At 46.2% G+C, this 27,320-nt stretch overlaps 1 protein-coding gene across 4 annotated transcripts; it reads left to right on the top strand.

Moving 5' to 3' along the window:
* slco5a1a (solute carrier organic anion transporter family member 5A1a) lies at window positions 1-27,136 on the top strand. Of its 4 annotated transcripts, none has more exons than XM_029454058.1 (10): window positions 1-141; window positions 897-2,285; window positions 12,878-13,010; window positions 14,130-14,350; window positions 15,392-15,556; window positions 18,815-19,013; window positions 21,406-21,565; window positions 23,577-23,824; window positions 23,911-23,975; window positions 24,679-27,136. In XM_029454058.1, exons 2-10 carry the CDS (start codon window positions 1,331-1,333, stop codon window positions 25,197-25,199), a joined length of 2,667 nt encoding a protein of 888 aa, XP_029309918.1. In that variant the 5' UTR covers window positions 1-141; window positions 897-1,330; the 3' UTR covers window positions 25,200-27,136. The 4 variants fall into 4 exon arrangements, with proteins under 4 accessions (XP_029309918.1, XP_029309920.1, XP_029309919.1 ...); XM_029454060.1 differs by lacking the exon at window positions 1-141 and adding an exon at window positions 525-781; XM_029454059.1 differs by lacking the exon at window positions 1-141 and adding an exon at window positions 525-758.
* Window positions 27,137-27,320: the final 184 nt, after the last annotated feature.

Below are 27,320 nucleotides of genomic sequence, written 5' to 3' on the forward strand. Positions count from 1 at the left end.
GATGTTTTGTGGGTGAGAGTTCTTTTTTTTTTAACATGAATGTGTTTTTTTGTCGCGTTTTCTCCGCCTGTCCTCTCAAAGCTTGTGGTGTAACGCGAAGATGAAGCTTTAAAGGCCCGTGTCATCGCTGCAGAGTGTCAGGTAAGTGAAGAGACATTGTTGTTGTTTTATCCATCGGTTAGCGTTACCCCTGCGGGTTAGCTGCTAGCTGTCCGGCTAGCTGGGAAGTTAGCCGTTATAGTAAAGGACTTCCGGTTTTACTGTTCAAAGTAAAAGCTTACATCGATGAGTGTTCCGTTATGGCACTAAACACCAAACTACATTTAAAAACACGCAATTTAACTTATATTTTGCCATACTGTAACGCTTCACACATCATGGAACATGACTCGCTTTTTAATAATAAGCAACCGTTGATAATTTGTAGTCTTTTCTCTTAATTGCTCTAGCTACCAAGCTAACGTTAGCTACTAAAGTGCCTTTATTTTGAAGTGTTCCTTTCCGGTTTGCCGTGACTTAACTCTGCGGCTGGACGCAGTTGTTTTGAAAGCAGCGCCTGCGAGCAGCTGAGCACTGCGGTGTTTCTGCACCCGGCAGCCCGTCAACACACTCCTCGGACTTCTCTCGCTTAACGCTCGTTTTCCTCGACGACTCGTCCGCTTTGCAGATTGATATTTCTTCCCACACATCTCCAGGGATTTTACACAGAAATATAATCACTAAACGACAGCGTCGCTCGCCTGCTGGGAGGACAGCTGGTGCGGTGATAACATCGGGACGGGTAGGGGGGGAAGTGATGCCCTTGACTTGGGGAGGAGTTAGGAGGAGAAGGGGAGGCACCATAATCTAATGTACCGAAATAAGTGACATTATAACTGTGTGCTCTTCATTGGCAGGGGTGTCAGGGATGCGGCGCATGCTCTGCAAGTTCATCTCATCCCTGCCGGCCGCCGAGCAGCATCAGCAGCGTCCTGCTCAGAGAAGCCATCGAGTGGAAATGTTGTGCATCTGCAGGGAGCCCTGGCCCTGGAGCTCCGCTGGTCGAGCTGAAGAGGCCTGAGTGCTTTCCACCTCCGGATTAGATGGTGGCAGAAGGCAAGTGTGCATGACGAGATAAACATTGGCTGTGCAGCCTGCGCTGCAGATAAGCAGAAGCTGTGAGTCCACTTTCCCTTTTTTTGGGCCTCTTTTGTGCCAGACTATATGTGTGGGAGTAGATGTACCTATTAATAATACATGTAATGGGCAGCAGCCCCTGAACTGTGACTGTAGGATTGGAACTGGGGCAGTTTATTCTTCTAACCCCTAAAGAAACGTTTGACTGGAAATAATGGCTGACCACGAAGAAGCGGAGTTATCCGAGTCCCTTCAGAAGGAGGACGAGTTTTCCAGCGAGCTGGAGGAACCATGTGCGGACTTCCAATGTAAAAGTTTGCCTATTTTAAATGAAGAAGGGCCTCAAGAGGAAACCTTACTGGCTAGTTCTGTGTCCATAACGGCGGAAGAGAGTGCAGAATTTATCCAGCTGCCGGCCAAGAGTGAGTCCTCTCAGCCAGAGCCCCCGACGAGAACAAACTGCCTCCCCAAGGCGGGGAAGTCGGCGCTGAACAGGCCGAGCTCGTACATGGAGAACACGGAGATCCGTAGGAGTAAAAACATGGCGAGAAGGAAGCCCCCGGGGTTTTTCGCTTCAAGGCTGGCTCGCATTCGTCTGCCCAGAAGGAAGTACCTGAACGTTATCTTACAGGACTCTCGCTGCTTCCTGTTCTGCATGTGCTACCTGACGTTCATCCAGTCGCTCATGGTGTCAGGTTACCTGAGCAGCGTCATCACCACCATCGAGAAGCGGTACAGCCTGAGGAGCTCCGAGTCTGGCCTCCTCGTCAGCTGTTTCGACATCGGGAGCCTCCTAGTGGTCGTCTTCATCAGCTACTTTGGTGGGCGGGGCCAGAGGCCTCGCTGGCTGGCGGTGGGCGGAGTTTTCATCGCTGTGGGCGCCGCCCTCTTCTCCTTACCTCACTTCATCTCCCCGCCCTACCAGATCCAGGAGGTCAACTCGTCCGCCGGAAACGAGGGCTTGTGCAGCAACAGCAACGCCAGCGGCAGGGACCGCGTCGACATCGCGTCCTGTCCCAGAGACCAGGAGGGCAACGAGCACAACCTGTACGTGGCGCTGTTCGTTATCGCTCAGATCCTGGTGGGCATGGGGTCCACGCCCATCTACACGCTGGGACCCACCTACCTGGACGACAACGTCAAGAAGGAGAACGCCTCGCTGTATCTAGGTAAGAGTTTGTAGGTGTGTCTGTGTGAGGAAGTGTTCAAACACGAGCTGCCGCCAACCTGCTGACCTCCAGCTGCTGATGTCACTGCGTAAATTAGAACGATCTAGATTAAACATCAGCCAATCAGTGACATCAGTTCTGCAGCGATTGGTTTGGGTGACTTGTTTTCTTCATGTTACAATAAGCTGACGTTCACATCCAGCATGATGCAGCCCCTGAGGACACAACAAATACATGTTGGCCGCGCACATCCAAAGAACGTTGAAGGTTCCTGACCAATGAAGAAAGGTCCGCACACTGATGTCCCTTAAGTGCAATTCATTAGCACATCCACAGGTGACATTTCGACACAAATACAATCTTATTCTAAATAAAAGCTTTAAAATATGCTCTGTTTCGCTGGTATTTGGTACAAACCAGATGTGTTGTTCACACACAGATTATTTCTCAGAGCCCAAAGAGACACATTGAGACATTGAGCCAGTCCAAAGACTTTTATTTTCTGATGAGCCAAATGAAAAAGCAGCGAATCCTCACATTGAGAAGCCGAAACCAGAAAGTCTTTGATTGATTTTACTCGAGGAATGTCTGAAATGGATGAAAATAGTTGTAGTTTTTGATATTTCTGTGATGGAACTTCTTACCTGCACGATTGCAGTCATGCTGATACTGACTCGCGACTTGGGCGTACGTATGTGGACACCTGAACATTGCATCTGTGTGTGATGAGCATGACATTCTAAAACCACGCGCATTAATCTGCTGCTATAACCGTCTTAGGGAAAAGGCTTTCAACCAGATGTTGTTCCCCATTCATCCACATGAGCTTTAAGTGGTTCGGTGTTCCAGTTCATCCCAAAGCTGTTGGATGGGGTTGAGGTCAGAGCTCTGTGCAGACCAGTCAAGTTCTACTTTGGCCTACATGGACCATGTGTCGTCAACAGGAAAGGGCCGAACACAAACTGTTGCCATAAAGTTGGAAGCATCGTATGCAGCCTAAAGATGCAGCGGTCAGGCGGTCAGACTGTCGGCAGCTGCAGACAATGCACGGCTGCACGTACGTCCACTATTTGGCAGCAGTTTGCACTTTAGCAGCTTGACTCTTCTGTCGGCGCAACGCTCAAAGGCACATCAGCAGGAAGTGCAAAAGAACAGCAGAGAATTCCTGTAGCCCCGGTATTTACCAGCGCCACCTGCTTCAGATAGTTCTGCTGCCAAATAGATGCCCCCCCCCCCCCCCTTCACTTTCCCTTTCACATTCTTCCCCAGAAGTTCTCGCCCCAGTGGACTCAAACAAGGCAAAGCCTAATTAAACCAACAAATGAGAGCTGGGTTATGAAACAGAGCGGAGGGAGGGAGGGAGGAGGGGAAGGGAAGGTCTTATGTGCATTCCTTTCGTGGAGGGGGGGGAATCACGCCGCACTCCGGTCAGAATCCCTTTTTTCTTATTTTTAAAACAACCAGCAGCAAAGAGAGCAGCTTTGATGAGCAGCCGGCTGCAGCTGCAGCGTGTGATTGGACATTAAAAAAAGGAAAAAGTTTAGAAATGAACATTTTTAGCTAAAAGTCACAATAAAATGTGTCGTTTCAATGTCCCCTCTCGCCCCCCCTCGCCCCCCTGTACGACAATATTATGACCAAGATGTACAAAAATCCTTTTAATGAACATTTGGGGAAAGGGTTAGATATGAGAACAATGTGTTCTTGAATGTGCAGGTTGTGTCACAACACGCTCGTGAACTTCAGTATCTTGTATATTTGCATATATTCTGTATTTTGTGACCAAATCTGGTCCAGATATGAAACTTCTAACAGGAAATACGACCAGTGAATTCATCCTAACTGACAGAAGTGTCATCATACATCAAATGTAAACTTCTGTTTTTAAACTTCTGATCACTCGCTGCTGTGGTCGGACGGTTTGATGGCAGCCGACAGCTTCTCCTCGCTCATGTTGTGTAACCGTCACAGCAGATAATGTTTCCAAGTAAGAGAAGATATGTTCTACGTTCAGTCAGCTGCTGTATTGTAACATACTTCTTTACCTTAAGACCAAACAGACTTTTTAAAATCATTTTATGTCTGTTTTCCTTCTTGATTGTCACGTTGTTAAGCAACCAACTCAAATCTTAGATGTCAAAACTATTGGGAAACCAAAAGAACCTTGATGTCCTCTCGTGACGCTTGTGCACATAAAGTGGGAACCTCCTTTAATGTAATGCTCTTCTTCTGCAGTGGTTTAATATCGTCTCAAACTCTTCTCTAATCCTCTCATAACTGTGATGGAGATCTACATTGTGTCTGGTATTGACCGTGATGTGTGCACAAACTGCTCAGCGATAGCCTCTCGTGCTACTTTATTATATTAGTGGCAGAACATAAGATGGGCGGATGTCTTGAATACATCTGCGGCTGTGCTGTGGATTCAGCAGCACCACTTCATCTCTGCACACTCAGAATGATTTCCTGGTATACGCTAAATGCAAATCGGTACCATTTGTCTCGTAATCCCTCGTCGGATGAAAGGCGTCTCCTGCTTCATCTCGGCTGCTAATGGGGAGGAAAGGCCAACTGGGAGGGAGATTTAAATGTGAGATTGTAGTGAATCTTAAATGAGCTGTCCGTGCCCGCTGGGAACAGAGCCAGACAGCAGCAACACAAAGCATCATGTTCCGTTTGGGCCGTGCCCCGCCTCGAATAATAAGAGCAAGCGACGTCACTCGGGGACAAAGACGGAGTTTATTCCTGGTGATTTATTATTAAAAGGAGAATCCAACTGAAGACCAGCCCCTACGCACACGTGAGCTTTTAAAGCGACTTAATGTTTCACACACTGTTTGTAACGGTGGTAACTATTTGAACTACTGATGGAACACATGGGCAGTGATCCGCTCTTCTGCTGTCCACCACATTCTTGAACCTGCAGAGATTTGCTCCCATTCAGACACGATATTATTATTAATACTATATATTATTGGTTCGGTCCAACTCTGATGTTGTGGCTCGGAGTTTTGCGGAAAGCAAACTGAGAAGAGGTGAAGACGGGACCCCATGCTGGACCAGGTTACGTCACGACCACAGCGCTTTGTGCCAGTATGGGTGCAGCACTCTTACCGTCTGCTCTAGAACAAAACCTTCTGGTTCATTTTGGCCCTGCTTCGCGTTAGCCTACATATGAGATCATGCCCAAAGGCGTAACAGACATCCATTAGAATAATTCAGCACAATATTGCTTTGTAACCCCAATAAGAGACGCTCTGTTTGGCTCCCATGCGAGGCAGCATGCCACGCTGCAGCCACTTGAAAATTTAATGTGCCAGCTCCGAGACGCAATATGGTTCTCCACAGCGCCAGTTTGTGTTTGGCATGTTGTGTCGTGTTGCTGCGTATGCAACCTCAGACCTGTGGTTTTAGTCAGATTATAGAGTCAATTAAATCTTTCTTGTACGTGCACATATACAGATATAAACACCGGCACCACACATGGTTTGCAGACCTTTTTTCTGGCTATGATTTCCTGTTTTCCCAGAGATTAATCTTGGTGTTTGAAAACCTTGAACTGTGTTTAAGTCCCGTCAGACGCCTCATCAGAAGAGTTCATATCAGCGGTTTGGGTGCAGGAGCTATTTTGTTTTCTATCCGATGATAGCCGATATAATATAGCTGATTGTGTTGTCAATGTTTGCATATTGATACTTCTCTAAGTCAATTCACAACAACATGTGTAACTGTCACGCTCATCCATGCTGCCATTTTCTGTCCCTACATTTCAAGGATTTATCTGTTTTTCTAGCTTAATCCTTCGTACACAGCTCTGATTGGTTGTTTCTCCAACAGGATAAACTGAGCAGTCTGTGTGTGTGTGTGTCTGTTGTGTGTGTGTGTGTGTGTGTCTGTGTCTGTTTGTGTGTGTGTGTGTGTGTGTTTTCGAAAGCATTAACTAACTTTGAATATATATAATGTTTAAAAACATACTTCAGTTGAACAAACATTGTTTTTATTTTAATTAATAGGAATTGTAGAAAAATTGTAGAAAGAACGAGATCACGGGTACAAGCAGCCGAAATGTGTTTTCTCAGACGGGTGGCGTCTCCCTTAGAGATCGGGTGAGAAGCTCAGCCATCAGGAGAGACTCGGGGTAGAGCTGCTGCTGCTTTGTGTTGAAAGGAGCCAGTTGAGGTGGTTCATCTAGTAAGGAGCCACCTGGGCGCCTCCCTAGGGAGGTGTTCCAGGTACAGCTGGGAGGAGACCCCGGGGAAGACCCAGGACTCGGTGGAGAGATTATATCTCCTCACTGGGAACGCCTCGGGATCCCCCAGTCGGAGCTGGAGGATGTGGCCCGGAGAAGGGAAGTTTGAGGTTCACTACTGGAGCTGCTGCCCCCGCGACCCGACCCCAGATAAGCGATAGACGATGGATGGATGGATGGATGGAATTGTAGAATGTTTTTTCTCAGTCTGTAACTTAAACAGTTAATGACTTTATAATGAATTAAATATTAGAAGTGTTAATTAGAACCAACCCCGCAGGAGTGCATCCATATATTTAAAAATCGTAACGCACAACCTGTAAACTATAAAACGTGACACTGAGGTTTCCAGTGTAACAAACATCTTCCCGGTTATTCAGAGAGCAGTTTGTGTTCACAAATACCCATCGAGTCCTGGTCAGCGATGTGGGGAGCGTGACGCGTGACTCGCCACTTACAGCGGCAGAGCACGTGGTTCAGACGCCTGCTGGGGTCACTGATGGCGTAACGTATGTGCTCGTGGTGTTGCCAGGTACTTTGGATAAAAGCATTTCCCAAACCTAGAAGTCATAACTTTGGTCGACTGTGACGCTGAAATGTTACCGAGAAAAAAACCACTTAATTTGTCATTACGTTTGTACGATTGTTAAAAAAGGAAGAATAAAAAAAGCTTTTGATACAAACAGAATGTTATTAAAGGTTCCTGAAACAAACCGCTGATCTATGATTCTTAAAGTGCTTCAGTTATTGCTTCACTCTTTGGGTTCGTCGTACAGTTTCAGTTGTTCTGCACGGTTATTGTTATGCATTGAATAGAATATGAAATAATCATAATATATGTCACGTGGTTTACTCAAAAATAGAAAATTGGGTCGCTTGAGCAAAGCGCTCGACTGGACTTCCAGTTACCACTCGGCCTGATTTGTTTGTTGGTGGAGACAATTCAGGTCAGGTTTGATTTCCTGTTGTTTCCAGAGGAAATACAATACCACCGGGAGTTTGTGTTCACACGAGGCTGCTGCTTCTTTCACCGTCTCTGCGGGACAAAGTCCACAACACTCAGTTTGAAATGTGCCGAAACCAGTCGGTTAAAACCGACAGCGGTCTGTGGCTGTGAGTGAAATGTGTAAGTGAGTACACCCTTTAGATTTTTGCCAAATATTCTGTTATATCCTTTCAGGGGATAACATTATCCTACTGAAACTTTGATATAACTTAAAGTAGTCAGTGTGCTGCTTGAATAACAGTATAGATTTATTGTCCTTTGAAAATTACTCAGTACACAGCTGTTAATGTCTAAACAGCTGGCAACAAAAGTGAGTACACCCCATAGTGAACATGTCCTAATTGTGCCCAATGATGTTGTTTTCCCGCCCTGGTGTCATGTGACTCGTTAGTGTTACAAGGATTCAGGTGTAAATGATAAGCAGGGCTGTTAAATTTGGTGTTTTGGGCACAATTCTCTCTGAATGCTGGACAACATGGCACCTCATGGCAAGGAACTCTCTGAGCGGCTGAAAAAAAGGATTATTGCGCTTCACAAAGATGGCCTTGGCTATAAGAAGATTGCCAACACCATGAAAATGAGTTGCAGCACAGTGGCTAAGATCATACAGCGGTTTTCCAGGACAGGTTCCACTCGGAACAGGCCTCGCCAGGGTCGACCAAAGAAGTTGAGTCCACGTGCTCAGCGTCATATCCAGAGGTTGGTTTCCAAAAATAGACGTGCGAGTGCTTCCAGCATTGCTGCAGAGGTTGCAGAAGTGGGATGTCAGCCTGTCAGTGCCCAGACCATACGCCGCACACTGCATCAAATCGGTTTGTATGGCGGTCGCCCCAGACAGAAGCCCCTTCTGAAACCGATGCATAAGAAAGCCCGCAAACAGTTTGCTGAAGACAATGAATCCAAGAACATGAGTTACTGGAACCATGTCCTGTGGTCTGATGAGACCAAAATAAACCTGTTTGGGTCAGATGGTGTCCGGCGTGTGTGGCGGCACCCTGGTGAGGAGTACCAAGACAAATGTGTTTTGCCTACAGTCAAGCATGGTGGTGGCAGCATCATGGTCTGGGGCTGCATGAGTGCTGCCAGCACTGGGGAGCTGCATTTCATTGAGGGACACATGAATTCCAATATATACTGTGACATCCTGCAGCAGAGCATGATCCCCTCTCTTCGGAAACTGGGCCGTAGGGCAGTTTTCCAACATGATAATGACCCTAAACACACCTCCAAGATGACAACGGCCTTGCTGAAGAAGCTGAAGGTTAAGGTGATGGACTGGCCAAGTATGTCTCCAGACCTAAACCCAAGAGGAAGGTGGAGGAGTGCAAGGTGTCCAACATCCGTGCGCTCCGTGATGTCGTCGTGGAGGAGTGGAAGAAGATTCCAGAAGCAACCTGTGCAGCTCTGGTGAATTCCATGCCCAGGAGGGTTAAAGCAGTGCTAGATAACAATGGTGGTCACACAAAATATTGACACTTTGGGCACAATTAGGACATGTTCACTATGGGGTGTACTCACTTTTGTTGCCAGCTGTTTAGACATTAACAGCTGTGTACTGAGTAATTTTCAAAGGACAATAAATCTATACTGTTATTCAAGCAGCACACTGACTACTTTAAGTTATATCAAAGTTTCAGTAGGATAATGTTATCCCCTGAAAGGATATAACAGAATATTTGCAAAAATCTAAAGGGTGTACTCACTTTTGAGATATACTGTATATATAGTGCAGGAAGGAACAAGACCATTATATCTAAAGATCGTTGAGATGTAACTGTAGGGCCGGAGGGGCGTTCGCTTGTTGACATGTTTATCTATGTTTTAAGTTATGTTCTTGGTTTTCTACTTGGTCTGAAGAGCGAGAGCAAGATAAAGTGGAAACAACAATGGAGACAGGAACACTTACACGGCTTCATTGTGTTTATTATCGCACCACAGTGACGACGGAACAGCAGGAACATCTTCTCAAACACGGCTGTCGCTTTTTCGTTATTGGAAATGCAAAGACGAATGAGCAAATGCAGATTTAGTTTGAGAAAATATCCCGTTACTTTGTTTTAATGTGGTGTCTAATAAGCAGAAGCTATCCAGTTGCATTATGGGAAGTGGAGATCCAGTGTTTGTATGGATCAGCTTCAGTCCCTTTCTTTATGAAGCTGCTAAGTCTTTGGGGAATGAAGGAAAGTGCAGTTGCTGTTCCCAGACGTCCTGGAGGCCGAGAGTTTGATGTGCGAGAGACAGTGCTGTGTCAGCAGGTTGCCCTGGCAACGCCCTCCGCCATCCCATAACATGTCATTGTGCTCCTCGTCCATCTCGCCTCCGCTGTCTCTCTCCGGACGCTACGTCACATGGCTCGTCTGCCGCTCAGCTTTAACGCCTTCTGTCGAGGGGATGACTTTTTAATTAACAAAACTCCATCAATCGAAGGAAACCTGAAATAAAACCTGAAATAAAACCTGATCGAACGAGAGTTCTGCTTCTTGAGTCGATGCGTCTGCAGCCGGCGCTTCAAATTTACATTTTACATTCATTCATTTTATTACTTTGATTTACAGCTGCCATCAATCTGTTTTTACAGCCGTGTGTGTGTGTGTCTCTGTGTGTGTGTGTGTCTCTGTGTGTGTGTGTGTGTGTGTGTGTGTGTCTGTGTCTGTGTGTGTCTGTGTGTGTGTGTGTGTGTGTGTGTGTCTCTGTGTGTGTGTGTGTGTGTGTGTGTGTGTGTGTCTGTGTGTCTGTGTGTGTGTGTGTGTGTCTGTGTGTCTGTGTGTGTCTGTGTGTGTGTGTGTGTGTCGCTGCCCCGCAGGTCTCAGACTCGTGTGATGGGGGGGTAGAGATGACTATAGATGCAGTAACACTCATAACTTTCAGTGTTCTGGACAAACTTCTGCTCTGATTTCTCATAAAAACTAATTTACAGTTTGAATCATTGTTTATGTTCGTAAACGTTGCAGGATGGGCGTTTGGAATCTGGTTCTAGTTATGTGTGTGAACCCTGCTGAGGATATTATTACATATTCTTTACAGTGTATTCAGCAGCTAAATAAAAAGGTAGACACACACACACACACACACACACACACACAGAAAGGACGAGGACAGTATAAAATGAAAGCGTTCTGATTGGCTCCCTGCTCACCACTGGAGCCGGTTCAGAACGTGTCTTAAACACACGATTAGGACAAAAGTGATTTTGTATTTTTATTCAAATATTTGTTTTGGTTGAGAACTCTTGCCGTCAGTAGTTTTAATTGATATATTACTTTAAGTTAGTTGCGTAGAGCTGGAGAGGTAAACTGGTTAATGTTGCTTCATATTCACATGTGTGACTTTCAGTTAAACATCTTATAGGATCAGTTCATCTCTGCTCCTCACGACCACTCTGTCGTAATGAAGACGATAAAGTTGATTCTGTTACAGTAGTTTGCATTTCTGGATCACATGCAAGTTTCCTGGGTGAGGATGTAGAAGCGCAGAGCGGCGATGGACGGGAACGATGAGGTTGAAATCGTTGTTTCGCTCCGTCGGCACAAACGCTGCGGCCTCAACACGAGCTCGGGTCCACGTCCTCCATCTTTCTGTCCCAGATCCATATTCCTTTCTCTTTCTTTTGTCTCATCTTTCTCTTCGGTCTTTGCACGTATGTGTGAAAACATTTTCCGTACCTGCTTGTTTCCAGTACTGCAGATGTTCCAGGAACATGTGGTTCACTTTTAGTTGGTGGTTGTTGTCCTTTCCTTCCTGCTGGTTGGATCAAGTGTGTTGTTGGGATGTTGGGAAGTGTAGAAGTTTACTGTGTTTGTGCAGAACTACACAGTACTCTCTGCAAAGTTCTTTATCACACGACTATTTTAGTACAAACGAATGTGCCATCCCCTCCAGCAGCTCGTCTTTTATCTTTCTGCTGATGGTTTGCATCACGTTTCATAACTCAGCGGTGAGCCAGCCGAGGGTTTTCCCTCTTCTCCTGCTGGATGAGGGATTATCCACGATGCTGCTGGGTCCCCTTGGAAAGCCCGAGCTCTCAATCCCATCCCGAGGCTTCATCATCCCGGGCTCTGGCTGTTCCCAGTCCGATGATGTAATGGTCTAACGGGGAGAGTGGAGGCTCAGAACTCCCCCCTCTGTGAAGACGCTCTGAAATAAATAAATAAATGTATCATTTGTATCATAAATTACATTGAACTTTTATTTGTTGTTTTGCATAAATTTGTTTTATTTGTATCAATAGGAAATGTTTCTTATTAAAGTGTCAGTTCACTCAAATTACAAAGAAACAACTGTCGAAACCCACAAATTAAATTAAAGCTTTAAAAATAAATTGCAAACAATAAGTAAAGTAAGTAATTAGTCTTTGTAACAGGAGACAACAATGCTCATTATGTTGTTACTGTTTTTATACATTTATATTACATTTTGTTTTAGTCCTCTGTCGGCCACGAGAGCTGTTGACGCATCACTTGCAAGTTGTCATTTTATTTTGAAAAGCACGACATTAGTGACTATAAATCCTACTTGAGGTTCTACCGACATGAACCCGGAGCTCCCAGTGAGTTCTCAGGAATCTGACCGTTAGATAACGTGCAGCTTTCACTTTCTAAGTCACGCCACCGGATTTTTGTTTTTTTTGCTTTTAACTCGAGCCAAAGACTTTTAAGATGTTAATTCCCTCTAATTGGGGAAATCTTATTCTCAGCCTCAAGCAGGCCCCTTGTTACACGGTCATATGACCCACACACATGGCCTTTTGTACCCCTGCTCTTAAAGCTAGATTACTTTGAGTTGAAGCGTTGCATAAGGGTTAATGTTACGCTTTGATTTTGGGTAATTGACACAGATTTGTTTTGAGTCTGTGGATGCAAAAAGTACAAAGAAAACTAAAACAAAGTCTGTTCTGGGGGTGGCAGGTATTATGGCAGCCAGAAGTTATTTTGATCCCAAGTAATCAGGTGACTTTTTAAACCGAGAAAGCAGCTTAATAACTAAAATAAAATAAAATATCTCTTCCTGTGTTCTGTATGGAAATGTAGGAGACACGCTTCATTAAAACGGAATGTAATGTGAAAGCGTCCTTCAGTATGCAGCTCTATGGAGATTTTTAGCCCCTTTTTAGCCCCTTTTTAGCCCCTTTTAGCCCCCTTTTAGCCCCCTTTAGCCCCTTTTTGCCCCCTTTTAGCCCCCTTTTAGCCCTTTTTAACCCCCTTTTAGCCCTTTTTTCGATGATAATGTCGCTCTGTGTCTGCTGGATGTGGAAGAAAGCAATTGTTTTACTTTAATGTAACTTTGCAGCTTTAAAGTTTGAGCAGTATTCTCATCTCTTGTTCTCATGTCCTCTCTCAGCCATCATGTATGTGATGGGAGCACTGGGACCAGCAGCTGGTTACCTTCTGGGAGGCGTCCTCATCGGCTTTTACGTGGACCCCAAGACCGCCGTCACCATCGATCAGAGCGATCCACGCTTCATCGGCAACTGGTGAGTACAATCTAGCGTGTGTGTTTGGAGATTATAAATTGTACGCTTTAATAATTATTTATTAATATTTGTCAACAAATCCCATGAAAAGACCAAAACGGGCTCCGAACACATCAATGATCCAAACTGTTCCTTCATTACCATGAACACACACAGTGTTTTGTTATTAACTCTTATACACTATATATTTGCAAGGTGTTTAATAAAGATTAACTTCTTTAGCAAGAACCAATGGGATTGGAGCTGAGAGCCACAGACAGGAAGTCAGAAAGTATTGAGAGATGCACGAACACATTGTTGCTTTTGGTCTTTTTTAGGGGTTTTGTTGATGAAAACAAAAGCTTTGTGCTTCAACAAATGATTCCAACTTGATCAAAGCATTAGTGGTAAGTGATGAAAGCTGCCTAAATAAAACGGTCTTAAGTTGGAAGAGTTTTAAAGTAATTATCAGATCATATCTTAAGTAAACACGCCTCCTAATCTGACGAGACATGTGATGCTCCTTGATTTGTTGAGTAGTGAGCCTCTAATTGAAGCTTACTTTGGATTGTATTTTGTATTTGTACTGTGTTAATTGTCTCTCCTGCTCACTGTGTACTCGACCTGTTAAATCAAAGTGCTCTCACGCGAGCAGACGTGAGTAATGGGACTCTGTGCGGAGAATCTGCTTTTGTTTCTGCTCATTTCTGAGCTAAAAGTCTGATTATTGAAGCTGAAGAGGAGAACAATGCAACCAATACAGACACTAAACCACACGTTTAAATTAGACTGTGTGCAGGAAGCTTTACAAAACAAGAATCTACCAAAATGCAGCATCACTTTAAATCCGTAAGATGCATCTTTGCTCTTTGTGATGTTTGTTCAGACTTATCTTCTTCTGTAAATCTATCACTGTGTATGTGAGTCATGTACAGCTCAGTGATGCTGTTCTCTAACATCACCAGTGACTCACTAACAGCCACAGGCTTCTCACATGAATTATAGGTGATGATTGCAGGACGAGGATTTATTTATGTGCATATTAACGAGGCTCGGAGATGATGGTCCAGACTGAGAGAAGAGCAAAGCGTCCCCGTCGCCTGATCTCACGCTGTTTGTTCCCCTCCCTCGTGTGTCCAGGTGGAGCGGGTTCCTGCTGTGCGCGGTGGCCATGCTGCTGGTCATCTTCCCCATGTTCACCTTCCCCAAGAAGCTGCCACCCCGACACAAGAAGAAGAAGAGGAGGAAAAAGGTGAGCATGGACAACCTGTCCAGCGACGACGACGTCCTCAAGGAGAAGAGCAACAACAACAAGAACCAGGCGGTCACCTCGTCCATGGGCTTCGGGAGGGACATCAAAGGTACCAGGAAGTGCTGCCGATGGTCCTGATGATGCGCACGTTAAAGGAGTCTAAAATATAAGTCCAGCGGGACAACATCCGTCTTTAAAATGCATTTCATTTAGTAAAAGTAGAGTCACATTATCTTTTGATACATACATTCCCTATAACCTGTTAAGAGTGGAACTGCAACGATTTATTAATTCTCAGCTAACTTCTTCAATAGGATTATAAATGTTTCCTTTTGTCTGCACTAAAGTTTTAGACGATTAATTTAAAGACAGTTTTCAGAATTCATCCTGCACTTACAAGTGAACACAATATTCATTTTCTCCTGAATCACCTTTAAGATTTGAAGCAGATTTAACACAAAGTAGATCCTGTTCCTTCGCTTTAGTGTCAACTGGTACGCTTTTCTAATAATGACGGTGAGCTCTGAGCGTTCACACATTCTTCATAAGGGCTGGATTTATATTTGAGAAGTAGAAACATGTTCACAGTCTGGTGTTAGTGGGAACCTCAAAGCACCCAGTGAAACGGCTCCAGTGTTTTACATAAATGTAGTTTTAGTCTCAGAACGTGGTGTCTGAAGGTTAACATCAATTATTATATTTGTAATCATTTCATCACTTCATGGGCAAATTACTTATTTATAATAAACCAAACTTTTCTTCTTCTTCTTCTCCTCCTCCTCCTCTTCCTCCTCTCTCCTCTTTCTTCTTCTCTTCTTCTCCTCTTTCTTCTTCTCCTTCTTCTCCTCCTCCTCCTCTTCTTCTTCTTCTTCTCCTCCTCCTCTTTCTTCTTCTTCTCCTCTTCTTCTCCTTCTTCTTCTCCTTCTTCTCCTCTCTTCTTCTTCTTCTCCTTCTTCTCCTCTTTTTTTTTCTTCTTCTCCTCTTTCTTCTTCTTCTCCTTCTTCTTCTCTTTTTCTTCTTCTTCTCCTTCTTCTTCTCCTTCTCCTCTTTCTTCTTCTCCTTTATCTCATCCTCCGTCTTCTTCTTCTTCTTCTTCTTCTTCTTCTCCTTCTTCTCCTCTTTCTTCTTCTCTTCTTTCTTCCTCCTGCAGATCTGCCTAAAGCAGCAGTGAGGATCCTCAGCAACGTGACCTTCTTGTTCGTCAGCCTCTCCTACACGGCAGAAAGCGCCATCGTCACCGCTTTCATCACCTTCATCCCCAAGTTCATCGAGTCTCAGTTTAGCATCCCGGCATCCAGCGCCAGCATCTACACGGGTGAGCTGGCTTCCACACCCGGTGTTACCGTCACCCGAAATCTTTGTCTGAAAAACTGACGTCTGGTTGTCTTCAACAATCACACACTTAAATCTGAAGTCTCAAAAAGAGGATTTATTTCTCATAAAACTGAAATTTGAGCACTTTAAAGACGAACCTGTTCTCTGCATTCTTTATGAACTCCCCAGCACAGACAGGATGCAGACAGACCAGAATATTCATAACACACTCAGGACTTTAATGTCTGCCTGTTCAGCGCTGCAGGAGAGGCTGTGGGCCCAGAGCTGCAAGCCAACACACATTAATAATAAAGAAACTGCTGCTCTTCAAATGAAGAGGGCACCTGGGACACACACACGCACACACACACACACACACACACACACACACACACACACACACACACACACACACACACACACACAGATACGAGCACAAACCCATTTGTGCATGCTTAAACAGGCGTATAGGCTAATATATTACATGCTCACACTGCATTTTAACAAGCTAGCAAGTTAAATGCACACATTTTAGAATATTAGCATGCTAATGTTAGCATGCTAATATTCTAAAATGCTACAAGTTACATCCAATAGTTGATATTTTTGCACATTCTTGTAAAAACACAAATATTGTACATATTAAAAGTTTGTGTACATTTTTTGATTTTTATTTTCTTATTGCAAATCAAGTTTGTTCCCAACTGCAGCACGAGTCATGGAGACACAACATCGTTTAAATGTACTGACATCTTTCAGTTTCCCCCGCAAGACTTTCAGAGTGTAGCTCTCGGTTGTAAATGCAAAATGTGCCACAAATAGTGTAAAGGAAGCAGAGAGAGAGTTTGAGATTGATTTGGTTTTCAGAAAGTTACAGAAATTGTCTGTCACAGCCCCCCGGGCCTAATCCGACTGTGGAGAGGTGTTGGGAGTACACAAGTATAGTGGCAGCTTAAGCCTGATGAGCTGAAATGTCCTAAAAAGGCCACCATACAGAGGTTCCCAGTGTTTAACGCAGTACGCAAGTTAAGATGCAGTGATCCTTCTCTCGACCCGCTCAGCTCCGTGCTATAGAAGTGAGAGGAGCGTCGTGTCAGGACTGTATCTTAAAGATCGAGACACTGATGAGTCAACAAGCTGAGAGGCACCTTCTGCTCACACCTCATGTTTTAGTGATTACGGCTATTTTGGAAGCTGTTGATGGCGGAAGCATTTCTCTCTAAGTGTGATGGACATGTTTGCAGATACACAGAAGCTAAAACAACGAGCTGTGTTATTGCAACATCATCGGATGGAAAACTTCCTTTTCAGCACTTTGAATCATTTGTACCAGAATTAAGTTTTCGTCCATTTGAGAAAGTCTGAAGAGATGCTTAGTTTCACCTCAGTGGAAGTCTGGACTGCAAGAATAAGACGCTCACATTGAGAACAAACAGTTTTGGATAGCAGCACATTGTTAGTCACACTTGCAGTGAGTCATCTGAACCTTCCACACAGGAAGCTGAACAAACCAAAATCATTTTGTCCAAAGAAATTCCATCTTTATCCGAAATGTTGTAAGTTGCGTAACTCTGCTGCAGGTGGGATGTGAAGCCTGTGATTAACACGTAGACATGTTTTCACATTATGCCAGCGTCTAGTCTAAAGCGTCTAAATTATGCTTTTACAAAACATCCCAGCAGACACGAGCACAAGCGAGTTTGAATTGGTTTAGAAACAAAGCATTGCACCAACCTTTTTATCTCTATTTACAAACGGTTGAACATTTCTTTTTCACTGGATTGATGATGTCAGTGTGCAGCGGACAGAAAGCTGCACACGACAGGACGCACGGTTATCTAACGGCCCGGGTTAGAGGCGCCACTTCTCCCTTCGGGGGCCACCCACACACACTGTGCTGTCATGGTAATGCAAGTCATTGAATAGATAGTGAAGGCTGCGCAGTTACACAACGTACAGCTGATTCAACCTGTTGAGCCTCAAAGTAAAACTATTACTATAGAGTAGACGACATGCGCAAATCAAGGTCGAGCTGTTTTCTAGCTTAACACTCGGTTATAAGAAGTTTAGTTTCAACAAACTGAAGGCAACTCGGCTGAAATCCTCCGTCGCTGGCAGTTGCATCTACTTAAAATCCAATATTACAAGTAAAGCTTACAGTTTGTTTTTATCTGGTTTCACTTGTTAACAAACCGCGACAGATACATGCAACAGAGTTACAGTCAAGCACTTGCCAAACGACTTCACACAATGCTGATTTAATCCTATCGAGCACAGAGTCAATTTAGAAAACCTCTCCACCTCCGGCTGCAGGTCTGGCTGCAGGTCCGGCTGCAGGTCCGGCTGCAGGTCCGGGGCTGCAGGTCCGGGGCTGCAGGTCCGGCTGCAGGTCCGGGCTGCAGGTCCGGGGCTGCAGGTCCGGGGCTGCAGGTCCGGGGCTGCATGTCCGGGGCTGCATGTCGGGGCTGCAGGTCCGGGGCTGCAGGTCCGGGGCTGCAGGTCCGGGGCTGCATGTCCGGGCTGCATGTCCGGGCTGCAGGTCCGGGGCTCCATGTCCGGGCTGCAGGTCCGGGGCTCCATGTCCGGGCTGCAGGTCCGGGGCTCCATGTCCGGGCTGCAGGTCCGGGGCTCCATGTCCGGGCTGCATGTCCGGGGCTCCATGTCCGGGGCTCCATGTCCGGGCTGCATGTCCGGGCTCCATGTCCGGGCTCCATGTCCGGGCTGCAGGTCCGGGCTCCATGTCCGGGCTGCAGGTCCGGGCTCCATGTCCGGGCTGCATGTCCGGGCTCCATGTCCGGGCTGCATGTCCGGGGCTGCAGGTCCGGGCTGCATGTCCGGGGCTGCATGTCCGGGCTGCATGTCCGGGCTGCATGTCCGGGCTGCATGTCCGGGGTTGCAGGTCCGGGCTGCAGGTCCGGGGCTGCAGGTCGGAGGCAGAGCTGAAGGAGTTTCTGGTGAACCTGCGTAATTTTTAATCTCCTTTGATCGGATGAGAACATTAAGAATAACTTTATAGAAACAGCCAATCTTCTCGGTGATGGTCTCGTTAACTTATGACGGTCTTATAGACGGGTCAGTATTACATTGGGACAGAACAAGTTAAAAGCTCCTTGTAGTAACTTTAAGTTGCACAAAGTACATTCTCCCTGCACCACATCTCTCTGTCTCTGTCTCTGCTTCTACACCGGTTGTATATTTCTCGATGCGCCGGATATGAATGTATTTCTAATATGCCCCCCCTTTCTCTTCCCCCCTCCAGGTTTGATTATTGTGCCCAGCGCCGGCGTGGGCATCTTCCTGGGCGGTTACATCATTAAGAAGCTGAAGCTGGGCGCTCGCGAGTCAGCAAAGCTGGCTATGATCTGCAGCGGAGTCTCCCTGCTCTGCTTCTCCACGCTGTTCATCGTGGGCTGCGACAGCATCAACCTGGGAGGAATCAACATACCCTACACCACCGGGTGAGGAGAGGGGGGGGGGCATGATGGGGAAGTGGTGGGTTGTCACGCGTCAATGCTGACGAGCTAGAACCTCTTCACTGCAGCATTGAAAACAACGATCATCCCTAAATAAAGGTTGTGAGTCAGGCTGCGTTTCTGGGTTCTGATGCACCTTCGTCGTCTTGTTTACGTCGTCTTACATCAGGCATTAGAAACGTTTTCCTAATTCAGACCCTATTTCATTTTGGCAAAGTGATGTTTGACGTTGATACCAAAGCTCTGGTGTTTTGGGTCTGATAAGTAAGACTTTAGAGAAGAGACTTTACGCTAACAGTTGCTGGTTTGATCCCCAGCATCAGGAGCAGAAGGTTATTGGTGACCTATCACCGAACTGCTGCTGCACAACGATTTCCTTCTGCAGAACGGGCTGGAATACGATCCTTGACCTTTTTCTATCCTCATCTCAAATCCAGCTTTTATTACAAATTAGGGACGTTTACTTCATCTATCAACCAACCGGCGATACAGTTTTTACATTCTTTCTTTTTTAGTTATTCAAGAACTAAGTGTGATAAATATTTTTGGACTTCAACAATTATTTTCATAATAACTTTGTTTTTTCATTTCATTGTTTCGTCTACGAATTGTCAGAAACTCCAGAAGAACCAACATAGAAACATCTTCAGTTTATAATAATAATCAGCAAAGAACAGAAAGAAATCTTCACATCTGGAGCCAGAAAATACATTTTATTAATAATAAAACCAGCATTATCATTTTTACTCATAAATGACAAAATATTTTTATGTAATATTTATTAAAACTCTTTTTTTTGGATTTTTCTTTCATTCCCCTTTTACATTATTAGTTAAAATGGGATTCGAGGTGGAACAATGATCTGAAGCTCTTTTTATTGTGTGCATCAAACACGAAGACGAATGTCTCATGTAAATCCATAAATCATTTTTATAGCTCCTCTAATGTGACGATGTGCTGCTTTTCTTTTCCATATGTGACTGTAAACTGTATAATTCAAAGTATTTTGAGGAGGTCACCTTGAACTGTGGGCGAGTTTTATTGCCATGTTTCACTATTTTTTGAATTTTTTGCGAGGAAAATTAGTTATTTTAGTCGTTTTGATGACGCAGATTTAAGTCTAAATGAATCCTCAGACGTTTGTTGACTGCAGTTTGACCTCTTTCATACTAAATCATTTCTTGTGACACGAGTCACTGGTAGTTCTTTTCACCCATCTGTGGCCAAAGTCGAGGAGGAAGCGAGTGTTGAGTTCTGTGAGACAGACAGCGAGCCAGTTAATGGAGGCGCTCTCTCTTGGACGCAGCATCTCTGAGAGCGATTACACGGCAACGATGGAAAATGTCCAAGGACAGCTTGGAAGAGATGATGTTTGGCTGGCAGCCGTCTTTTCTCTCTCGTGTTTCTCCCTCTGGTCGTTTTTATTTCCCCCTTTCCGTCGGTCTGTCGCTCCTTGTTGCCCTGCTCCCCTCCGTCTTTACTTCTGTTTTTAATGCTCTTTTTTCATTTCCTTTTGTCTCATAATCTTTTGTTCTTTTTCCTCTCATCTCATTCCTCCTCCATCGTTCTTTCTACTTCTTCTCCGTCAGCTTTCCCTCCTTCTTCTTCCCCTCTAATCTCTCGTATCTCTCTCTCCTCATCACCCTGTTGTTTCTGTCTCCATCCATCACTTCTTTATTCTTCTTTATCTTCTCTTTTTTATTGTCCATCTATCATTTTCCTCCCCCCTTACTATTTCCTCGCCCATTATTGTGCTACAGTTTTCACTTTTACTTGATGAATCACTTAAACTTCTTCTTCGTGTTGGATATGACATCATCAGTGAGTGCAAGACTTTACTAAACATCACTAAATGCAACAATTTAAGTAAAATGTAATGTTTTTACATAATATCTTTACATTCATCTACCACAGATCATTTAACTTGTGTTAAAGTGCATTTTGAGTTTTCACTATTTTAACTTTGTTTCCGTTTCTCATAGCGATTACCCATGAGCTTCAGCTGCGTATGGAGAAGCTCCATCCAAAACTAGTGAACTGATTTATATAAACTGAATCAGTATAAACATCAGGTTTCTACAAAGTGTAATCTTTAGCTTGAGCTCACAGCTGGAGGAGATGAGTTTTAGCTCTGATTGGACATTTGTTGTTGGTTTTTAAATGCATCTTGGGAGTTGTAGTTTTTTATTTTGTCTGCAGGCTTCAAAGAACCAGATACAGTTGCTTAACCTTGGAGATGCAGGAAACGACCCCAAATAACTCTGAACTCTTTGTTATTGTCAATCTTCAAATCCAGTCGCAGCAACAAAGCTTATATAACAAAAAGCAGTTTAAAAATGCAAAAGCTAAAGAGCTGCTGTGTGTCTTCTCTCTCCAGACCGACTCTCACGATGACCCAGAGGAACCTGACCGGAGGTTGTAATGTGAACTGCGGCTGTAAAATCCACGAGTACGCTCCCGTCTGCGGCTCTGATGGCATCACGTACTTTAACCCCTGCCTGGCCGGCTGCAGCAGCGTGGCCAACGACAGCACCGGGGTAAGAGGCCGAGATGGTTAACCTGCACAAACTGAAGCAGTCGTACACGTACGAGTTCAGTGTCAAGACTCGAAACATCTGAAGCTGAGAAAATACCTTTGATATTCTTTAAGATTTGAAGAAGTTGTGATTCCATGTGAGGCCTGCAGTCTTCCATGTGAGGCCTGCAGTCTTCATGTGAGGCCTGTAGTCTTCATGTGAGGCCTGTAGTCTTCATATAAGGCCTGTAGTCTTCCATGTGAGGCCTGCAGTCTTCATGTGAGGCCTGTAGTCTTCATGTGAGGCCTGTAGTCTTCATGTGAGGCCTGCAGTCTTCATGTGAGGCCTGTAGTCTTCATGTGAGGCCTGCAGTCTTCATGTGAGGCCTGCAGTCTTCATGTGAGGCCTGTAGTCTTCATGTGAGGCCTGTAGTCTTCATGTGAGGCCTGCAGTCTTCATGTGAGGCCTGTAGTCTTCATGTGAGGCCTGTAGTCTTCATGTGAGGCCTGCAGTCTTCATGTGAGGCCTGCAGTCTTCATGTGAGGCCTGTAGTCTTCATGTGAGGCCTGCAGTCTTCATGTGAGGCCTGTAGTCTTCATGTGAGGCCTGCAGTCTTCCATGTGAGGCCTGCAGTCTTCATGTGAGGCCTGTAGTCTTCATGTGAGGCCTGTAGTCTTCATGTGAGGCCTGCAGTCTTCCATGTGAGGCCTGCAGTCTTCCATGTGAGGCCTGTAGTCTTCATGTGAGGCCTGTAGTCTTCATGTGAGGCCTGCAGTCTTCATGTGAGGCCTGCAGTCTTCATGTGAGGCCTGCAGTCTTCATGTGAGGCCTGTAGTCCCTGCAGTCTTCATGTGAGGCCTGCAGTCTTCATGTGAGGCCTGCAGTCTTCATGTGAGGCCTGCAGTCTTCATGTGAGGCCTGTAGTCTTCATGTGAGGCCTGTAGTCTTCCATGTGAGGCCTGTAGTCTTCATGTGAGGCCTGTAGTCTTCCATGTGAGGCCTGTAGTCTTCATATGAGGCCTGTAGTCTTCGTGTGAGGCCTGTAGTCTTCGTGTGAGGCCTGTAGTCTTCATATGAGGCCTGTAGTCTTCGTGTGAGGCCTGTAGTCTTCGTGTGAGGCCTGTAGTCTTCGTGTGAGGCCTGTAGTCTTCGTGTGAGGCCTGTAGTCTTCGTATGAGGCCTGTAGTCTTCATATAAGGCCTGTAGTCTTCATATGAGGCCTGTAGTCTTCATATAAGGCCTGTAGTCTTCATATGAGGCCTGTAGTCTTCGTGTGAGGCCTGTAGTCTTCATATGAGGCCTGTAGTCTTCATGTGAGGCCTGTAGTCTTCATATGAGGCCTGTATTCGTTTGAGGCCTGTAGTCTTCGTGTGAGGCCTGTAGTCTTCGTGTGAGGCCTGTAGTCTTCGTGTGAGGCCTGTAGTCTTCTTGTGAGGCCTGTAGTCTTCGTGTGAGGCCTGTGGTCTTCGTGTGAGGCCTGTGGTCTTCGTGTGAGGCCTGCGGTCTTCGTGTGAGGCCTGCAGTCTTCCATGTGAGGCCTGCGGTCTTCGTGTGAGGCCTGCAGTCTTCCATGTGAGGCCTGTAGTCTTCCATGTGAGGCCTGTAGTCTTCCATGTGAGGCCTGTAGTCTTCATGTGAGGCCTGTAGTCTTCCATGTGAGGCCTGCAGTCTTCCATGTGAGGCCTGTAGTCTTCGTGTGAGGCCTGTAGTCTTCCATGTGAGGCCTGTAGTCTTCGTGTGAGGCCTGTAGTCTTCGTGTGAGGCCTGTAGTCTTCATATGAGGCCTGTAGTCTTCATGTGAGGCCTGTAGTCTTCATATGAGGCCTGTAGTCTTCGTGTGAGGCCTGCAGTCTTCCATGTGAGGCCTGCAGTCTTCCATGTGAGGCCTGTAGTCTTCATGTGAGGCCTGTAGTCTTCATGTGAGGCCTGCAGTCTTCCATGTGAGGCCTGTAGTCTTCCATGCGAGGCCTGCAGTCTTCTCGATGATTCTCAAAGTGCCTAAAACTCCTACGTTCCCTGAACTACCCTCCAGATCCGTAACTACTCGGACTGCGCCTGCGTCCAGAGCCGGCAGGTCATCACGCCGTCGTCCAGCGGTCAGGGCAGCAACTCACAGCTGCAGCTCGTCATCGTCAAGACCTACCTGAACGAGAACGGCTACGCCGTGTCGGGGAAGTGCGACCGCACCTGCAGCACCCTCATCCCCTTCCTCATCTTCCTCTTCATCGTCACGCTCATCACGGCCTGCGCACAGCCCTCCGCCATCATCGTCACCCTCAGGTATGACCCTCTACAATTAATTTTTAGGAATGATGAAATGCATCACGGTCATCAGCTTTGACCGCGTGTGGTTGTGTGTGTTGCAGGTCTGTAGCGGAGCAGGAGCGGCCGTTCGCTCTGGGAATGCAGTTTGTTCTCCTCAGGACTCTCGGTGAGTAGAAACACGACTTCCTTGTTATCTTTTTATCGTGACGTCTTTTAATAAGTCCGGCTGTGCAGAGGAGGAGAAGAGCGTCGGCTAAATGCATCGATTGTAACCGCACTGCACATTCTGTAACTGCTGACCGGCGAGATGATTAAGCGTCAGGACGTCAGACGTCTATTTAATGCAACAGCATCACTGTTCTCCTGAATCAGGACGCAGGAGGTGAATTGGATTTGAAACGTTGAGTAAACTGCTGTCACTATGAATCAGTCAGGAAAAGAAACTGGGGATGTGGAGTTTGAAAGACATGTGCATTAACAAGTAAAGCATGCTTTGCATTATGGGAATTGTAGGCTCTAGTGTTTCTAGAGCATTTTCTTTGAAGACATTAAGACGTAGTGCTAAAGAAACACATTATAGAAAGACTGAAATATAATTAAAGATCAAAGAGAGTAGAAGAAGCTAAGATAGAAGAATATCCTGCCGTGCTTTCTACAGACGGGGGTTAGTTTAGTTTTATATTCGATGATGACCTGCTCTTCTGTGCAGGGACGTTGTTGTTCCTGTATGTTTGTGTTTCACATAAGTGAAGACGTCGGGTGTCTCACGTTTGCTTTGGGACCAGTGAACTTTTCTTTCTTCACCTCCACCTTCCCCCCACCCGTCTGTCTTTCTCTCCCTCACTCCTCTCTTCCTCTTCTCCCCTCAGCCTACATCCCGACACCCATTTACTTTGGCGCCGTCATCGACACCACCTGCATGTTGTGGCAGCAGGACTGCGGCGTCCACGGCTCCTGCTCGGAGTACGACATCACCTCCCTGCGCTTCGTCTACTTCGGCCTCGCCGCCAGCCTCAAGTTCTTCGGCTTCTTCTTCATCTTCCTCACCTGGTACTCCATCAAGTACAAGGAGGAGCGGGTGGAGCGCTGGCTCAAGCGCCACCTGTCGCCCGTCGACACCGTCGGCAGCCTCGTCTGCCACCCGGGCGGCCACAAGGGCCACGCCCGCACCCGCTCCTGCCCTGTCAACATCCCCCGAACCGACCCCAACGTTCTGCCTGCTAACGCGCCGCCGCGCGCCGGCCCCCTCAACCGAGGCGTCAGCACCCAGAGTTGCCCCGGGAACGAGCTTAAAGCAGTAACTCCTCCCCCTGCGTCTGCGCCACCACCTGCAGCGCCGCCCGCCCCCGCACCGGCCCGTTCTCTGGAACACGTTTCAGTTCGAGTCTGAGGGGGAGGGGCGGGAAGGGGGCGATCAAGCAGGTCTCACCCGCTGACATCTTTTATTCTGAAATCCAGTCAGCTGATCATCACGTGGAGGTCCTGCGTTCATCATTGGCCCGTGAAACTCGTCTGCACCAACTGTGGGTCAAACACCTTCACCTGGGAGTCCTGATCACTCAGAACATCCAGATCTGTGGTCCAATGAGAAGTTGGACTATTGTTTGGCTCCTCCCACCCTGGAGCCCCTTTCACATGAGAAATCTGCGTGGTCGGTGAAAATGTTGAAAGCAGTCGGGTGTTTTCTTTGTGATCCATCAGCCGGCGGACAAAAGGCTTCGCTTCCCCACTTTGGATGTAGGAGAGTTCATCGCTCAAAAACCCCAACCTGCCCCCCCCCCCCCACCCCTCCACCGTCACCTCGGCAATATGTGCCTTCTGTCACCGCGGTCCTCACATGTACAGCACACGTGCAAACACACCGGACGTCCCTCAGACAGACTGTTGGTCCCCCTGTAGGAAAAAGAGTCACCTGACCAGATACCTCAGCTCCTCTGCTCTCCCCCCCCCCCCCCCCCCCCACGTCTGTGTGCTTCTTCTTCATTTGTGTTTTTTATTTCTTCACCGTCATACAAGTGATTTTTGTTTCCTGTATAATCAGCGCTCTCACAGGAACAAGAACAAAAACAAAAACAAAAACAAAAAAAGAACCCTCTGGAAATGTGACGCACTGAAGTGTGAAGAAGTGTAAACCGATGGCATGGTGCTCTGAAGACGATGTTTAGTGTCCTTCTTCTTTTCTTCTTGTTGGTCATTTTTTAAGGTTAAACACTTGAAAAGAACCAACTGGACCAGCGCTCACTGGACCAGCGCTCACTGGACCAGCGCTCACTGGACCAGTGCTCACTGGACCAGCGCTCACTGGGCTCAGCGCTCACTGGACCAGCGCTCACTGGACCAGCGCTCACTGGACCAGCGCTCACTGGGCTCAGCGCTCACTGGGCTCAGCAGCTCGGGACGCACAGAATGCATTCCTGTCCGACGCGAGGCCTTTTGTTGCTCCCGACACAAAGACGCGTAGCATCATCGCTGGAAGTCGGATTGTTTTGGCTTTTGCCAGCTTCGTACAATGCATCCATACATCCGAGCTGTTTCCCTCCTGACTCGGCGCCGTGATAAGTGGTTTAACCTGAAAAGAACAGGATTGGCATTTTTTCCTCCTGACCGCATTCCCGAGTCACCGGGGGTCGTCCACGCGCCCGGGGGGATACAGGAAACTAAGCTTAGAGACGTATTGGAGATTGGACTTGGGATAGTGCTACGGTCTGTCTTTCTGACTCGTCACCAGGATCAACGAGAGACGCTGCCAAACGTTTCCCAACGCTGCCGAACACGCAGGCAGACGAGCGTCTCGTAGAGGTCATAGTGAGTAGAACAGCTGCTGCTGAACTCTGGGAAGGATCCTGAGGGGAAAGTTAGTTTCTTGCTAAACATTTAAACCGTAGTCCCGATGATTTCTGGGTAATGACTGAGTAGGATTTGCAGTTCTCTTTTTCTCTTTGCAACATAACAGACGACAGTTTGCGTACGTGCAGCTTAAAGTAAAAGAGAAGGTTGTGAAAAAGTAGAAATTTAGCAAAATCACTGGAAAAAGACCTAAAAAGCAACCGTTCACTGTCGAGCTGCAGCTAATGAATGTTTCCTTTATCTATAAATCTACTAACTACTCTTCCACTTAGCAATTACGTGCTGGATCTTAAGAGAAACCGTCAAAAAGATGTGAAAACACCCAAAATCCAAAGAGTTTTCAGTGAGAAACACAGAAAAGCAGCAAACGCTGACGTCGGAGAAGCTCTGACGATTACATGTTGAATGTTTGTGCTTGATAATCGCTCCAGCTCTCGATCAGTCCGGCGTAGCTCCAGCAGTCGTAGTAGTTCATGTGCACAACCATTTCAACACTTTCAAAAACACTCACGAAGTCTTTTATCGGGCTCTAAAAAGAAATGCAGAAACAATCATCTGGAGCTTCATTTCTGTTACGCGATCAGATTCTGAGGACTTTTCGTTTGTTTCTCGTCTCTCACTTATTTTAAGTAAATGAGATCTTAAGGTAAAAACAAAACGCCAC

This window comes from Cottoperca gobio, chromosome 17 (assembly GCF_900634415.1).
Source record: "Cottoperca gobio chromosome 17, fCotGob3.1, whole genome shotgun sequence".
In the NCBI taxonomy this organism is placed as follows: domain Eukaryota; kingdom Metazoa; phylum Chordata; class Actinopteri; order Perciformes; family Bovichtidae; genus Cottoperca; species Cottoperca gobio.